Source organism: Macaca nemestrina, chromosome 16, assembly GCF_043159975.1.
Source record: "Macaca nemestrina isolate mMacNem1 chromosome 16, mMacNem.hap1, whole genome shotgun sequence".
Classification (NCBI taxonomy): domain Eukaryota; kingdom Metazoa; phylum Chordata; class Mammalia; order Primates; family Cercopithecidae; genus Macaca; species Macaca nemestrina.
The window spans coordinates 15548423-15565261 of record NC_092140.1 but is presented as its reverse complement, the minus strand read 5'-3'; the positions used below and the strand labels follow the sequence as shown (position 1 = coordinate 15565261).

At 44.2% G+C, this 16839-nt stretch overlaps 2 protein-coding genes across 4 annotated transcripts in view; one reads left to right on the top strand and one right to left on the bottom strand.

The window, feature by feature from the left end:
* The window catches only part of LOC105477658 (FERM, ARH/RhoGEF and pleckstrin domain protein 1), a 306384-nt gene that overhangs the window by 17485 nt on the left and 272060 nt on the right, over positions 1 to 16839 (top strand). The gene's annotated exons all lie outside the window — the stretch shown is intronic.
* Positions 9001 to 16403, bottom strand: LOC105477649 (ring finger protein 113B). The gene is made up of 2 exons (XM_011734241.3): positions 15413 to 16403; positions 9001 to 9088 (listed from the first exon to the last, which is right to left on the bottom strand). The coding sequence occupies exons 1-2, from the start codon at positions 16401 to 16403 to the stop codon at positions 9072 to 9074; spliced, it is 1008 nt and encodes a 335-aa protein (XP_011732543.2). The 3' UTR covers positions 9001 to 9071.

The window sequence follows — 16839 nt, the reverse complement described above, 5'->3', positions numbered from 1 at the left end:
TGTATTTTTTTCAAATTGATAATATATTATACATATGTTTTGTGAATTTCTTTGCCCTCCATTAACTTGCTTCAGTAATTTTTTTTTTTTTTGAGATGGAGGTTTGCTCTTGTTGCCCAAGCTAGAGTGCAATGGTGCGATCTCAGCTCACTGCCCCGTCCGCCTCCTGGTGGTGCAACCTCCATCTCCCAGGTTCAAGCGAATCTCCTGCCTCAGCCTCCTGAGTAGCTGGGATTACAGGTGCCTGCCACACACCCGGCTAATTTTTTTTTTTTTTTTTTGAGATGGAGTCTCGCTCTGTCACCCAGGCTGGAGTGCAGTGGCGCGATCTCGGCTCACTGCAAACTCCGCCTTCTGGGTTCACACCATTGTCCTGCCTCAGCCTCCCGAGTAGCTGGGAACAGTAGGTGCCCGTCACCACGCCTGGCTAATTTTTTGTATATTTAGTAGGGTAGTCTCTCGATCTCCTGACCTCGGGATCCGCCCGCCCTGGCCTTCCAAAGTGCTGGGATTACAGGCATGAGCCACTGTGCCCAGCCTAATTTTTTGTATTTTTAGTAGAAACAGGGTTTCACCATGTTAGCCAGGCTGGTCTCGAACTCCTGACCTCGAATGATCCGCCCGCCTTGGCCTTCCAAAGTGTTGGGATTACAGGCGTGAGCCATTGTGCTCAGCTGCTTCAGTAGTCTTTAAGTCAACATGATTAAGGTCAAGTCAAAGGTCTCTTGAGGTCATTTCCTGTTGACCTTTCTCTGAGGAATGCAGCTGAGTTCACATGATGGGGAAGGGGGTTCCCAGATGTCTTTCAAGTCCTTGAATATTTATTATGCAGATCAATTTCCCAGAATGTGTATAGAAGGCTTTAGGGGCTATGAAGTCTCTACCTTCTTTTCTCTCTCTCTCTTTCTTTCTTTTCTTTCTCTCGTCTCTCTCTTTCTTTCGTTCCCTCCCTCCCTCTCCCACCCCTGCCCCCCATTTTTCCTTCCTTCCTTCCTTTCTCCCTTTCTTTCCAGGCAGGGACTCATTCTGTCACCAGGGCTGTAGTGCAGCGGTGTGATCATAACTCACTGAAGCCTCAACCTCCTAGGCCCAGGTGATCCACCCACCTCAGCCTCTCAAGTAGCTGGGACTACAGGTGCGGGCTGTCACTTCTGGCTAATTTTTGGAATTTTTTTGTAGGGATGGGAGTCTTGCTATCTTCCCCAGGCTGGTCTCAAAATGACCTCAAGCAATCCTCTCCTCTTAGCCTCCCAAAGTGCTGGGATTACAGGTCAACCACTGTGCCTGGCTCTTCCTGTCTCTTTTATCACTTGACTTTTTTCTCACTGGCACTTGGGGGAGGGGGTTTGGGATTCACTTTCTATCAAAAGTGTTCTTCATGGGTTAGAAAATAGAACTGTAGTGGGAATGTTTCCAGAAAAGTCTTAAGTGTCAGGGGAGACACTTAAGTGAGATGAATCAGTTACTACTCCTGTGTGCCATGCCTGCGTACAAGCGTGGAGTTTCTGAGTGGCGTAGGACAGATTTCTAAGGTGGTGGGTAGGCAAGAACTGACAAGGTCTGCCTTCTCATTGATGTGCAGAAGAGAATCTTTTCCTTGTGTACCAACAGTTCTGGCTTATTTTGTTTGTGTCTGTGCAGCTATTCCTAGCTCAGGGCATGTTCTGTAGTAGGTGCTCATTAAATCTTTGTTGAAGAAACCCTCTTGGGGTTTCTGGATAAACTTACCTTGAACCTTTCAAACCTGGTCTGACCTCACCAGCTGTTTGGCTCCCATGGTCTGTAAAAGCCTTGAATTTATAGTCACAAATGGGTGGCAAATATACATTTATGATCTTAGTCGTCAGACACTGTTTATCTACTTTACCCATCCTTTGACTTCTAGATTGTTTCTGTCTCTCTCATCCAGGCTTGTTAGCCTCTGGTAAAGTTAGAAATGCTCTAACAATATTCTAGGAGTGGCTGAGGCACCTTGCAAGTCTGGAGCTACAAGATCTTAAAAACAAATACCCATTTAGGTTGCTGGCGCTAGGTTGTGGAGAATAGGGAATGCCTATGCACTGTTGGTCAGAGTGTAAATTAGTTCATCCGTTGTGGAAAGCAGTGTGGTGTGATTCCTCAGAGAGCAAAAAAACAGAACTACCATTCAACTGAGCAGTCTCATTGCTGGGTATATACCCCCCAAAATATAAGCCATTCTACCATAAGGACATAGGCACGTGACTGTTCATTGCAGCACCGTTCACAATAGCAAACACATGGAAGCAACCTAAATTCCCACCAGGGACAGATTGAATAAAGGAAATGTGGCACATATACACCATGGAACACCATGCAGCCATAAAAAGGAACAAAATCATGTCCTTTGCAGGAGCATAGATGGAACTGGAAGCCATTGTCCTTAGCAAACTAACGCAGGAACAGAAAACCAAATACTGCATGTTGTCACTTATAAGTGGCCATTAAATGATGAGAATTCATGGACACTCAGAGGGGAACGACAGACACTGGGGCCTACTTGAGGGAGAAGGGTGGCAGGAGGGAGAGGAGCAGAACAAATAACTCTTGGGTACTAGGCTTAGTACCTGGATGACAAAATAGTCTGTTAAACCCCTGTGACATGTGTTTACCCATGTAACAAATCTGCACATACGCCCTGAACCTAAAATAAAAGTTAAACATTAAAACAAAAATTACCCCTCCCCTTCAAATCCCAAATAGCCATTTAGGAAAATCAATTTTTTTTTTTTTTTTTTTTTTTTTTTGAGATGGGATCTCACTCTGTAACCTTGGCTGGAGTGTAGTGGCGTGATCTAGGCTCACTGCAACTTCTGCCTCCCAGATTTCAAGCAATCAAAAATACCTACTTGGTAGTATGGTATCATACATTAGTGGCTTATAAATTAGCATGGCCTTTTCTTTTTTTTTTTTTTTTTTTGAGATGGAGTTTCGTTCTTTTTGCCCAGGCTGGAGTGCAATGGCGCCATCTCAGCTCACTGCAACCTCTGCCTCCTAGATTCAAGTGATTCTCCTGACTAAGCCTCCCGAGTAGCTGGGATTACAGGCCCCTGCCACCACGCCTGGCTAATTTTTGTATTTTTAGTAGAGATGGGGTTTTACCATGTTGACCAGGCTGGTCTTGAACTCTTGACCTCAGGTGATCCACCTGCCTCGGCCTCCCAAAGTGCTGGGATTACAGGCGTGAGCCACCGCACCCGGCCAGCATGACCTTTTCTAAATACTTCAAGATTATCCTTCTTTAGCTGAATTGTAATTGCCTGATTGCTTGACTGTACCTCCATGAATAATCCTGTTGGCACCAAGTCCTGCGAATGCCTTACTTTTAAGGAAGGGTTTACCTAATAGCATGTAAGATTGTGCAGGAAACAAAGGACAGAAAGGCCCAGGAAATTGGCATATGGATACTTTGCCTCCGTTTGTTAATTTACGGGCCACCTTAGTCAGTTTTGGGGGCGTGGCATTTGTTTTCACCATATGGTGGGTGACAGAACATCTGGACTCTGTTTACCTGATAGCCACAGGGCAGCATTTCAGGAACTCTTGAGAATGTGGGAAAGGACATTTTAGTTCTAGTCTGAAACTAGGACATTTTAGTTCTACTTTGAAAGAGTCAGAGAGTCTGGGTTGCTCTTGGTGGTTTATGCTCAAAAGCCTTTTAATTCTTTCTAATTGAATCCCTTGGCTTAGATTCTTTTGATTTGTATTTGATTAAACAACAAAGCGACACCATCTGTGGCCTTCATTTGTATGCATCTTTACCTACTGCTGTGAACCCAATGAGAGACGTCTTTCAGAGAACTTAGATTTTTGTTTAATACAAAACAAGCTGATATTCTTAATTGATTTAAGAATTACATAACATTTTTCATTGTTGTTCTGGCTTCCTCCTCCACCATCTAATGTGTAAATATGTGTGAGGGGGAAGATCTCTGAAATTGAGCCATGGTCTGGCAGGTTGAGAGGTTTGTCAGTTAGAATTGTCCCAAGTGCGTCGGCTGCAGTGGCTCACACCTATAATCCCAGCACCTTGGGAGGCCGAGGTGGGTGGATCACTTGAGGTCAGGAGTTCGAGACCAGCCTGGTCAACATGGTGAAAGCCCATCTCTACTAAAAATACAAAAATTAGCTGAGTGTGTTGGTGTGCGCCTGTAATCCCAAACCTTTGGGAAGCCAAGGCAGGTGGATCACTTGAGGTCGGGAGTTCAAGACCAACTTGGTCAACATGGCAAAACCCTGTCTCTACTAAAAATACAAAAATTTAGCTGAGTGTGGTGGTGTGCACCTGTAATCCCAGCTACTCTGGAGGCTGAGGCAAGAGAATCACTTGAACCTGGGAGGCAGAGGTTGCAGTGAGCTGAGATTGCGCCATTGCACTCCAGCCTGGGTGACAGAGCAAGACTTTGTCTCAAAAAAAAAAAAAAAAAAATTGTCCAAAGTGAATGACGTGATGATTGCTTCATTGGTCTCCTTCTTCTTTAAGTAATTTAAAATCATACTGTAACTTGGCATGTTATGCTGATATTAAAAGAAATGAAACAGTTTTTGAGGAGAAATGTCAGTGTTTTGAGGCAGATTGTAACTATTGAAGATATTGTGAGTGCTCTTCTGTGCCCAAAGATAGACATGCCTTGAGTTTTAAACCCCACTAATTCAGAGTTCAGGACAGTTTGACCTTTGTCAGTCTGAAGTTTGTTTTAACAGAAGGCCGTGGGAAAAAATTTGTTACACAAATAATGAAAACTTACAGGGGAAAGTTTACTCTATTTAAAAAAGACTTTTCCCAACACTTCAGCATCATTAGTAATTCTTTCGCATTAAAACAAACCTGGTAAGGCCTTAATATGATAATCTCTCATCATTTAAAAAAAAAAATTCCAGAAGTTTTTTTTTTTTTTTTTAAATTGAGACAGAGTCTCGCTCTATCACGCAGGCTGGAGTGCAGTGGCGCGATCTTGGGTCACTGAAACCTCTGCTTCCCAGGTTCAAGCAATTCTTCTGCCTCAGCCTCCAGAGTAGTTGGGATTACAGGCACACACCACCACGCCTGGCTAATTTTTTTGTATTTTTAATAGAGATGGGGTTTTGCCATGTTGGCCAGGCTCGTCTTGAACTCCTGATCTCAGGTGATCCGCCTGCTTTGGCCTCCCAAAGTGCTGGGATTACAGGCGTGAGCCACTGCGCCCAGCCCAGAAGTCTTTTATGCATAGACATTTAGCACGAATAGCAGCATACCCTAAATATGGTGGTGTGCTTGTTCTCTTCAGTTTAATACACTCCAAAGATGGTTTCATATTAGTACATACAGATTGGCCTCATTCTTTTTATCAGCATATAAACAGAGGGGTACCGTTAAATAATCTGTAAAAATTTTCCCTATCGATAGACATCTAGGTTGTTCTGAATATTTTGCTGGTCTAAACGATGCTGCACTGAAGATTGTTGATACCTGAAATATAAAATCCTAGGAGTAGGATCAGTGGTCAAAGGCTGTATTTGTGTTTAATATACATAGATATTGCCATATTGTCCTCCACAGCTTATAACCATTCATTTGTTTTATGAACTTGCATATGGTGCTTACTTTGTGCTAGAAACTATATCAAATGTTTTACAAATATTGTTTAATCCCCAAAACTACCTGTAGGGGAGAGGTATTATCATTATCACAGTTTTGCTGATGAGGAAACCGAGGCAGGAGAGATGAAGTAACTTGCCCAAGGCTCACTTCCAGTAAAGCAGAGCAGAGATTTGAACCCATGCAGTCTGGATCTGTTGTTGGCTCTTAATCACTGTGTTTAGGCCATTTCTCCCCAACCCGAAACCCACAGTGATGGCAAATATTTTCACCTGTCCTAATCTGATCAGCGAGATGCCAGTTTTTCTTTTCTTTCTTTCTTTCTTTTTTTTTTTTTGAGACAGGGTCTCGCTCTGTCACTCTGGCTGAAGTACAGTGTCATGATCATGGTTCACTGCAGCCTTGACTTCCCTGCGCTTAAGGGATCGACCCACTTCAGCCTCCTAAGAAGCTGAGACTACAGGCATGCACTACCACGCCTGGCTAATTTTTTTGTATTTTTAGTAGAAATTGGGTTTTGCCATGTTGCCCAGGCTGATCTTGAACTTCTGGACTCAGGCAGTTTGCCTGCCTCGGACTCCCAAAGTTCTGGGATTACAGGCATGTGCCACCACACCCGGCCCAGTTTTTCTTAATTGTCATTTTGCACTTTTCTTACTACTCGTTGTAGTTGAATACATTTTCAAATGTTGACAACTTGACAAGCCATTTGTATTTTCTTGACCATCCTTCTACTCCCTGTTCCTGTCCCTTGCCCAATTTTCCATGAAGTTGCAAATATTTTTTTTACTGATTTATAGGACTTTATATGTGGAGATTTCTTATTGATTTATAGGCGTTCCTTTGTATATGGAGAAAATCAGCCCTTTATAATATGTAATTCAAGTACTTTTTCCTAGTTTGTTTTTGGCTTTGCACTTTTTTAGTTTTTTCCCCTTATGGCGTGTAGCATTTAGGTCATGCTTAGAGAGATCTGCAATTTGAGAACAGTTTTACTTTTTTTTTTTTGGAAACAGAGTCTCACTCTCTCACTCTGTCACCCAGGCTGGAGTGCAGTGGTGTGATCTCAGCTCACTGCAGCTTCCGCCTCCCTGGTTCAAGTGATTCTCCTGCCTCAGCCTCCCTTGTAGCTGAGATTATAGGTGTCCACCACCATGCCCAGCTAATTTTTGTATTTTTAGCAGAGCTAGGGTTTCACTATGTTGGCCAGGCTGGTCTCAAACTTCTGACCTCAAGTGAGCTGCCAGCCTCAGCCTCCCAAAGTGCTAAAATTACAAGCATGAGCCACCGCGCCTGGCTGCAGTTTTAAAAAATCTTTTATTGTCTTCTAGAACTTTATGGTTCATTAAAAAAAATCTACATTTACTCAAGTAATATTGGGATCTAATTTTATTTTTTCTAATAATAATCAGTAGTAATGATGCACAGCTATACAAGAATAAAGAGCCTTCCAGTAGATTAGATTTGGTGCCATGCTGGCCAAGCACGGTGGCTCATGCCTATAATCCCAGCACTTTGGGAGGCTGAGGAAGGTGGATCACGAGGTTAGGAGATCGAGACCATCCTGGCTAACATGGTGAAACCCATCTCTACTAAAAATACAAAAAACTAGCTGGGTGAGGTGGCAGACGTCTGTAGTCCTAGCTACTTGGGAGGCTGAGGCGGGAGAATGGTGTGAACCTGGGAGACGGAGCTTACAGTGAGCCAAGATTGCAACACTGCACTCCAGCCTGGGTGACAGAGTGAGACCCCGTCTCAAAAAAAAAAAAAAAAAAAAAAAGAAAGATTTGGTGCCATGCTGTTGTAATCGACCTTGCTATGACTATTCACAGCTGAATTGCGTCATGAGCTTTGTGGCTCATGTATATACCATAACTAATTTTCCTTTGTCGCCTAGTTTTGTTTTCCGAGGAGTTAATAGTTATCTTGCTTTTCCTTTGCTTCATTTTCCACGTACTTATCTAATTGATTCTGAAACTCTCACCTGTTGCCTGAATCGCCTTTTAGTCTCTTCAGATTAATCGGATCATTAGATATCCTGTTTCATCCTTGAGAGACCCTTGTCCAGAAGTCTTCAGCCTGGGCCAGGTTTCTCACTGGCCTGATCAGTCCAGTGAGATCTCCCCCACTGTAATCTGGGGGGGGTGGTGGTCTCCCTTTCCTCTATCACGTTATGTAGGATCTCTGTCCTGGACAGCTTCAGGGATCTCCCCATGACCCTAGTCATCCCCTTTGCTTCTCTTTCTTGAAATCTGTTTCCTGGAGCTTGTCTTCTGATTTCTCTCTCTCTCTTTCTCTCTCTGTGTGTTTGTGTTCCCTTCATTCTGGTGGAGCCCTTCCCAAAGTGTGTGGAGTGATAAATGCTTTGAGACCTTGTGGATTTGATAGAAGATCAGAAAACAGGATCTTAAGCTGACAGGCTGTTTAAGAAGTAGTTGAAATGTTCAGGTGTCCTATACTTCCTGCTGTGGGCAGGGGGGATCAGCTCTCAACTCCTACTGCACTCACCCAATGTGGTTCACAGTACAGTCTTCGTTGAACTCAGTGTTGGTGTGTATGTCATTATGACTGTGTGGACGTGTTTGCTGCCGAGCCACATAACGCACTCTGATAGTTTTCTTCAAAAACTGTGTTTTTGTTGTTGTTGTTGTTTAGATAATTCATTTTTTAAAATTTGATTTTTCTACGTATCCATTGCTAATAACTTGAACCGACCTATCAGTTTTCTCTCAGCTAATTTGTACTGATCTCTAAGCCATATACAGCCATTCAGTTCCCCCATCACCCTTTTTCCTGGTGCTTCACCTACTGTAGCACCCCCATCCTTCAGCTTCTATCTGAATGGGTTGTACTCTAGGCCTAGTTCACAACCATCATTTAGGGCCTTGCCTTTACTCTTCTCCTTTCTTGGACACGCTGTTTTCTGGATACCGTATCATCTCATTTCATGACTTACTGCATTGTTTTGGTAGAACACATACACCAGTAGCTTTCTCAGAAAGGTACAAGGAGCTACATTTCTTTTGAATCTTTAACACGTAAAAATATCTTTGCTGGGTGCAGTGGTGCATGCTTGTAATTCCAACTACTTGGAAGGCTGAGGTGGGAGGATTGCTTGAGGCCAGGAGTTCAAGACCAGCCTGGGAAACATGGCAAGACCTTGTCTCTTCTCTTGAAAGAACAACAACAAATAACAAAAAAATTTAAGGCATGCTTAGATTTCCTTGATACTTTTACTACATACAGAATTAAAAATGGAAACTGCTGTCCTTGAAATTTTGAAGATATTGCTCCGTTGTCTTCTAACATACTTTGTGTTTGATTTAATTTTTTCTTGTTCTCTCTGGAACATTTTAGAATCTTAAGAAGATTTAAAAGTGTCACAACTTCTGTCATGTATCTCCGTGTAGATCCTTTTAAAATTATTTATGCTGGGCATTTTGCTTTCTCCATTTAGTCTAGAAACCGTCGTCCATCAGTCTGAGATATTTCCTAAGTTAAAAAAAAATTATTTAAAAAAAACTTCCTATTATTTATTAGGGCTTTAGGAAGATTCTCTACTTTCCTGCCTTTAAAATTTTCCATCTAGTTACGTTTTGCTTTACTTTCTATGAGATCTCTTCAAATTAATCTTTAACAATAGAAATACAACTTTCAATTATCCATATTGTCAGTTTTGGGGAACTGTTGACCTTTCTTCATAGCATCTCTTCTTGTATTTTGGAAGAGATTCTTACTCTCTCGGGGAATAGTCTAGATTTTAAAACATTTTCTTCTGCTCCCTAGAATGTCTGCATTTTTTTTTTTGAGACAGAGTCTTACTCTATCACCCAGGCTGGAGTGCAGTGGCGTGATCTTGGATCATTGCAACCTCCGCCTCCTATGTTCAAGCAATCCTCCCACCTCGCCTCCCAAGCAGCTAGAATTACAGGCACGCACCACCATGCCTGGCTAATTTTTGTTTGTTTGTTTGTTTTTTGAGACAGAGTCTCGCTCTGTCACTCAGGCTAGAGTGCAGTGGCGCGATCTTGGCTCATTGTGGCCTCCGCCTCCTGGGTTCAAGCAGTTCTCCTGCCTCCACCTCTCGAGTAGCTGGGACTACAAGTGTGTGCCACCATGCCCGGCTAATTTGTTGTATTTTTAGCAGAGATGGGGTTTCGCCGTGTTAGCCAGGATAGTCTCCATCTCCTGACCTTGTGATCTGCCCGCCTCAGCCTCCCAAAGTGCTGGGATTACAGCCGTAAGCCACCACACCTGGCCTAATTTTTGTATTTTTAGTATAGAGACAGGGTTTTACCATGTTGGCCAGGCTGGTCTCGAACTCCTGACCTCAAGTGATCTGCCCACCTCAGCCTCCCAAAGTGCTGGAATTACAGGTGTGAGCCTCCGCACCTGGCCATCTACGTGTTTTTAGAAGGCTTTCTTTCCTTCTCTTTGTTTTGGATCTGACTTTCATTTTGCAGGCTTTCCTTGAATGTTTACTGATCTTTGGCAGATCCAAGGTACTTAAAATCAGGTTGGAATTTTTGTGCCTGTGGATGTGTCAATTGCTGATTTTTCTTTAAAATGATGAAGCAACAACTGGTCTTTTTTGTCAAAGGAAGCCCTCAAATATCAGTATATGTGCTCGTTGAGATGGTCCTGAGAATAATTCCACCAGCCCTGCCTGGGACAAACCTGGATAAGCTATTCTGGAAGCAGGATGAAAGAAGGGGACTGTGGGGGTTCCCTGGTACAGTAAGTAGACTGATTCTTCTTCAGTTCCCAACACCTCGTGCCTCATTTTCAGCCCTGAATTACACACACCCTCTTTGTCATTGTGCCTGGAGTATGTGAGTTTCTAATTTTCCTGGTTCAATGTCCTTGGGTAATAAACTTTTTTGGGGTTTGGGTAGGTGGGAGAGGGTTCCTGGGTGCAAAGGTCTAGCCTCTTCGTATAGTGACTTGCACCCTCTGTTTCCCACACCCTTCTCCCTCCCATTCAGTGTGAGCCTCCTGGGCTTTGGACTATTTTGTTGGAATTCTCTGAGGATCACTTATGATACAAATCATCACAGACCTCTCTCTTGCTTTCCATCACCCACAAGTCAGTAGAATGTTGTATCTGATCTTGTTCCTGCTGCTATAGTCCTCTTAAAGTATAGTTACTGTCATTTTTATAGGATTTTTGGTGTTGATGCAGGCATGTGGTTAATCTGCCATGTTCAACTGGAAGTCCATTTTATTTTACCAAGGTATAAAATAAGATGATTTAAAAATTCACTGTAATAGCAGTAATCATACCAGAGCTGCATTGTTAAAAATTATGCAAAATTGTTATTTTCTAAGGGTGCAGATTCAGTCAGATATTCACAGATTAGTCTAATTTATATGACTTGTTTAAAATCCCCCTCCCCATCAATGAGGTAGCCTCTGAACTCGTCTGAGAGTGTGAATGACATTTTTGAATTGACCATTCAGACTTGTGCCCCTGCATGTATCTGCGCATGCGCTGGGTCACATTTCTCTATCTCATTTTCTTCCCTATCACACAGAAAATCACATTCAGCCTGATGTTTGGTTTTAAGTCTAACTGCAGATGTTGTGGCGCTCTGGGGGTGTCTTCCAGCCTCACATCAGTGCAGCAGTTCTCTTCTGGATGGTAACAAAGAGAAGATGTCACCGGCAATGCAGGGCCATGGAAATCGGCTGTTCTTTTTCTGTGCTCTGCTGTTTGTTGGGCGGGGTGGGAAAAAGGATGAGAATTCTAGTTCTGATTAGCCGTGAATGAGACTTTTCTCTGTGGGAGTCCTGCAGACACCAGGGTGTGGTGACTGATTTCATTTCTGCTGCTTAGGGAGGTCTTGGTGGCTGTCGGCACAGAGTGCTTGGAAGGCAGGAGAAACTGGCAAGACCAGCAAGGCTCTGAAAATAGGGCGTCATGGGGGTTGGCACGGTGACCGGGACTGGTCTCCGGCAGTGCCACTGAGCAGTTATGTGACCAGCTAGGTTTCTGGTCTCCTTGACCCCCTTGGAATTTCCCCATGACCTCATCTCCCCAGGGGTTGTAGCCAAAAGAATGAAAATCACAGAGCTGCCTCTAGCATAGCACCCTTAAAATGCTCAGCTATGAAGCGAACAGTTCCTTAACAGACAGGAGCAGAGAAAAGTTACCTGTTAGCCCTTAACCTGCCCGCTTCCTGGTTTCTTTTAGATCTTGGGCAAGTGTTATAGTTTCCATATTTATTTTTTGGAAGTGAAGAAGCTGGGGAGAGAAGGAAGTGAGTTAATAACCAGCTTTTCCAGAGTGCTGACTTCTGCATTTCTTAGTACAGGATTTTGCCAGGCCCTTGACATTCGTTTAAAGGAAAAAAGAATTCTTTCTCCTTGAACATCTGTGCAAATCAGTGGGAGTGGGAGTCTAGAGCCCGTGGAGAGTGTGAGATAACTTAGCACATTTCTGAAAGCTAGGAGGAGAGACAGCAGATCCATGTTATTGTACTGCAATGGCAACAGCCCAATAGCAAAGGCAGACCATTGAAATGTGCCAAGAAGATGCATTTGTAGTGCGGTATAATCACATTTTGAAAAATGTACAGTAGATAAGTGGGGAAATACGCGTTCTGGTTGCTTCATAAATAAAAGTAGTTAAGGATGTCTATCATTCTCATGTTTTTTAGTTCCAGCATTGGATATGTACTTACAAAAAGGCAAACCTAATTCACTGAATCAGTTTGGCATAGAGCTCTTTTCAAATTCAGCATCATTTCAGTGCATTTCAGCTTTATACATAGCTCTCAGCCAGGAAATCTCAGGTTTAATTAGGTCATTTGTTCTTGAGAGTTCTGTCCTTGCAAAACAGGAGAGGAATTTTTATGGGCAGTTGGCACACAGAAAAAGTAAACAACAAAATGTTCCTGTTTTCTTCAATTTTAGGTGGTACTTATGAAAACTCCTTAGAAGGAATTTTGTATATTTCAGGATATTAATCAATCTGGGTAAAATGTCTTCAGGTTTTGATTTTCATGTACTCTAGGTTTTTGCCTCTGCCTGGAGTCTTTGGAATCCTAGGGGGTTTGTGACCTTGGAATGCAGGCCTGTGAAGCATTTTCAGGATTTCAGAAGGGCCTAACCAGAAACTCGCAGTCATGGGGAGAGGGACTGGAGCTGCCTCCGTAAGTCCAGCAAATTAATGAAAACATCAAAGCATTGTTTGGTTTTGCCAGATTTTTCTCACGTTGCTCATGTTGATTCAGAAGGACTTACTGACCATTAGGTGTGCCTTCAGTGAACAGAAAAAAGGTCAAGTCAGTTGTTGCTTAACTGCAGCCTGGCTGATGTGTTCTTTTGACAGGAAGGATAGGGGTTGGGGTGTGATGTGGTCGGACCGATCCAGACAGGATAAAGTGCCGGTAACCACGGTGCTAACTTTGAAAGCCAGCTGGCCCCACACTGCTCTTCACTTCCCCAGCAGTGTGCTGTGTAAGGTGGTGTGGTGCTGATGGGAGATTGTCCTCATCCCTGTTCTCTGCTATTTCAGCAAAAGTCTGTGAGGGGTCGCTCCAGCGTTGTGACCTTGGAGTGTGGTGATGGGAAGGACTCAGCTCCCAGGGAACGTGTGCACTCCCTGCGGTCCTGCTTGCTTCTTTCCTTCCAACTCCAGAATGTTTATTTCATACGTTAATATGAAAAATACACAGAGAAAAGACTGGAAGGAAATCGGCCAAAATGCTAGCAGCTTTTGTTTACTCACTCTGTTAGTAAACCAAACTGCCAAATTCAGCAATGCTTACCAATGATCGCCTTTCTGCTTAATTTTGCAAATGATCATCATGAACGTTATTCTGTCATTTAAAAAATGGAATAAGAACTATATATCTTAGTGCATATTTGGAATGTTTTCAAAAGGTTGGTGACTTGGAGCACTTATTGACAAGGTTCACGAGTGTAGCTGAGTCCATCGTCTATGAGGGGGTCTAAAACACACATGAAGCATTGTAAAGAAACTCAAGTGAGCCTTGCGAGGAAAATGCTGGAGCCAGAGCTTAGAGTTTCTGCTTCGGAGTGCCTGAAAGTTTCATATTTCTTCTTTTATGCAGGTTCCAAATGTTTTTGGAAGGCTTGAAAGTGAATAAAATAGCCCTTTGACAGAACTGACAAAAACGGAGGGACTTAGGGGGAGGGCCCAGTAAGTCATTGTACACAAGCTTTGTGTTGTTAGCTTTGGCAAGGACAATTCTTAGAGAAAGCTCTATGTGAAATGCCGGAATTAATGGCTCACTTTTATGGGGCACTTGAACTGTCTGCCTTGTCGACTATCAAGCTGCCATTTTCCCTGCTCGAATTATAATAATCAATATGTTTACAGCACATACTATATGTCAGGCACTGTTCTAAATATGTTAGTTTTTGCTTCAAAACAACCCTGTGAGATAGATACTACTACGTATGAGGAAACTGAGGCACAGAGAAGTAAAGTAACATACCCAAGGTCATGCAGCTATAAGTGGTAGAACCATGACTTGAATCCTATCTCGCTCCTGGATCTGTGCCCTCAACTACTGCTCTGCTTTTGCCTGGAACCTGGCCATGGCGGTGGGTGGGTGGATGGGTGTGGTTCAAGGTCAAAATCAAATGGAAAGTTTTGCTGAAGTTCGCTCTGCAGCAGGTGCTTGGATAGCCGACTGCTAGGTAGCTTGGTTTGACTGACTTTTCACTAACTTTTTATTGAGCTACCTGTTGGCCATTAAAAAATAGGAAGTATATGAGACATTCAGTCTTCAAGGAATTCACAGCCAAAGTTGAGATATGAGATAGGCTCTCATGAAAATTTACATAATCTGTGTCAGTTCCTTGTGAGGAACCCAGGGTGGATCTGTTGGTATTTGTCTTGGGAGAGGAATATGTTGCCATTTTAAGTGAGAGGATGTTAACATCAGCCAAACAAAATCAACCAAACTTCAGCGTGGATATTCTTCTGTCAACTCCTCTCCTCCTTGGTTCTTAACTGATATACTTTATTTGCTCTTTTGCTAAATCTTGAACCCCATCCCCTCCACTCCCTCCCAGTCTTGGTTCCATCATTCCTTCCTTCTCTGGTATCTCTTAGCTTTTTTGAAAAAAAAAAATTAAATTATAGTACAAAACATAAAAGGTACCTTTAACCATTTTAAGTGTTCACTCATATTAACTATATACATATTGATGTGTAACAGAGTTGTATAAAGTTTTCATCTAGCAAAACTCAAACTCTGTACCCATTAAAACGACAGCTCCCCACTCCCGCTCTTTCTAGCCCCTGGCAATCACCATTCGACTCTTTTTATGTGATTTTGACAACTCTAGTTACCTCAGTGAAAAATCATACAGTATATTTGTCTTTTTTGCACTTAGCACAGTGTCGTCTTCAAGGTTCATTCAAGTTGTAGCATGTGATCCTTAAAAGGATCCGTTTAAATCTTTAAAAGGATTTCCTTCCTGTTAAGGCTTAATAGCATTCCATTGTGTGTATGTATCACATTTTGTTTGTCCATTCATCCATCCATGGACACTTGGGTTGTTTACACCTCTTGGCTTTTGCAAATAATACTGCAGTGAACATGGGAGTGCAAATACCTCTGAGATCCGGATTTCAATTCTTTTGGTTACATACTCAGGCGTGGGATTGCAGGAAGACTGTCATCTCTCTCATCTTATTCAACAGGCTGCTTCTCCCCAGTGTCCAAAAAGACTTGAGTCTTTCTCATCTCTTTTTGTTGTTCTTTTAAAAGAACACCACAATTTATTTTTAAATGTGAGAATTATGGGAAACCTAAGCCATGGGAATTGGACCCTCACCTGGGTCTTCTGTGAAATGGGAATTGCTCCCACCTTCCGCAACCCGAAGCTTTTGCAGTTTTGCCATCAGTTCTTTGGCGGGGTTAAAGATGCCACCGGTTGACTGGTCACAGATGTAGCAGCGCGGGGTGGCCCGGAAATGCTCCAGTGCGCAGCTTTCGCAGAAGTAATGCCTGCACTTGGTGACGACTGGGTTTTGGAAGGCCTGGCGACATATAAAACACCTGAATGGTATTTCCTCTTCCTCGCTTTCTACTTCATGGTTTTCATCCTGGCAGATACCGTAGCGACCCTCTTCAAGCTCCCGTTCAATCTCCCACCCGTGTTTGTAATCGGAACGGTCGTGGAGGAATTTGCAGCTGTCCCCGAAGCCGCAGAAACCGGCCTCCTTGTAGTCCTTGCAGATGTCGGGCTGGTAATCCCAGCGCACAGTGGCGCGCAGGTGCCCGGGCGCACGGATGGGGCCCTTCCTCGCCATCCCCGAGAAGGAGTTGCCCATGGACGTGTCCCTGGGCTTCAGGTACCTCGGGTAGCTGTTGATTCCCCGGTAGATCTGGTCGTGCTCCCGGCCCCACAATGCCTCCTGGACCCGCTGGCTGCGTTTGAAGATGGTCTGCGTATGGTGCTCCTTCTCGGTGTCCCGCTCGAAGTCAGCGGTGGCCCCCATGTCCTCCGGCCCCACAGGCTTCGCCGAGCGGGTGGACCTGTACACTATGCCGAGGCTCTCAGGCGCTGCCTCCTCGCCCCTCCGGTCGCCGTGAGCCGCCGCCTTCTGACAGCTGTGGAGGCCCCGGGGCCTCGGTGCCACCCGCGGGGGCCGAGCCACTGCGTCGCCCTCGTCCCCGCTGCCGCTGCTATCTCCATGCTCGGAGTCGCAGGCCGGGCGCTTTCTGAGGCCTGCAGCCCCTTTCCGCCCAGGCTTTTTGAAGAGGAAGGTGCATACCTGGTCTGCCTGGTCGGCCGTCCTTCCTGGAGAAGGTGGTGCTGCCATGTTTGAGTCTCAGGCTCCAAACGGCCGTGGCGTGCGTCGCCCTTGCGTCGCCCTTGCGTCACCCTTGTGTCACTGCACGTGGGGCGTGGGCCCTCCCAGTCCTGAAAAGCAAAAGCAAGTAAAAGAAAAGCTTGTCCTAGGCCATTCGCGGTGGCTCACGCCTGTAATCCCAGCACTTTAGGAGGCTGAGGTGGGAGAGTCACCCGAGGTCAGCAGTTCAAGACCAGCCTGGCCAACGTGGCGTCCTTACTAAAAATATAAAAATTACCTGGGTGTGGTGGTGGGCACCTGAAGTCCCAGCTACTTGGGAGGCTGAGGCAGGAGAATCACTTGAACCCAGGAGGCAGAGGTTACAGTGAGCCAGGACCACGCCACTGTACTCCAGCCTAGCCTAGGTGACAGAGCGAGACCCAGTCTCAAAAAAAAAAAAAAAAAA

Coding starts and splice junctions, on each gene's coding strand:
- LOC105477649 (XM_011734241.3), bottom strand. CDS start 16,403: ATGGCAGCACCACCTTCTCCAGGAAGGACGGCCGACCAGGCAGACCAG.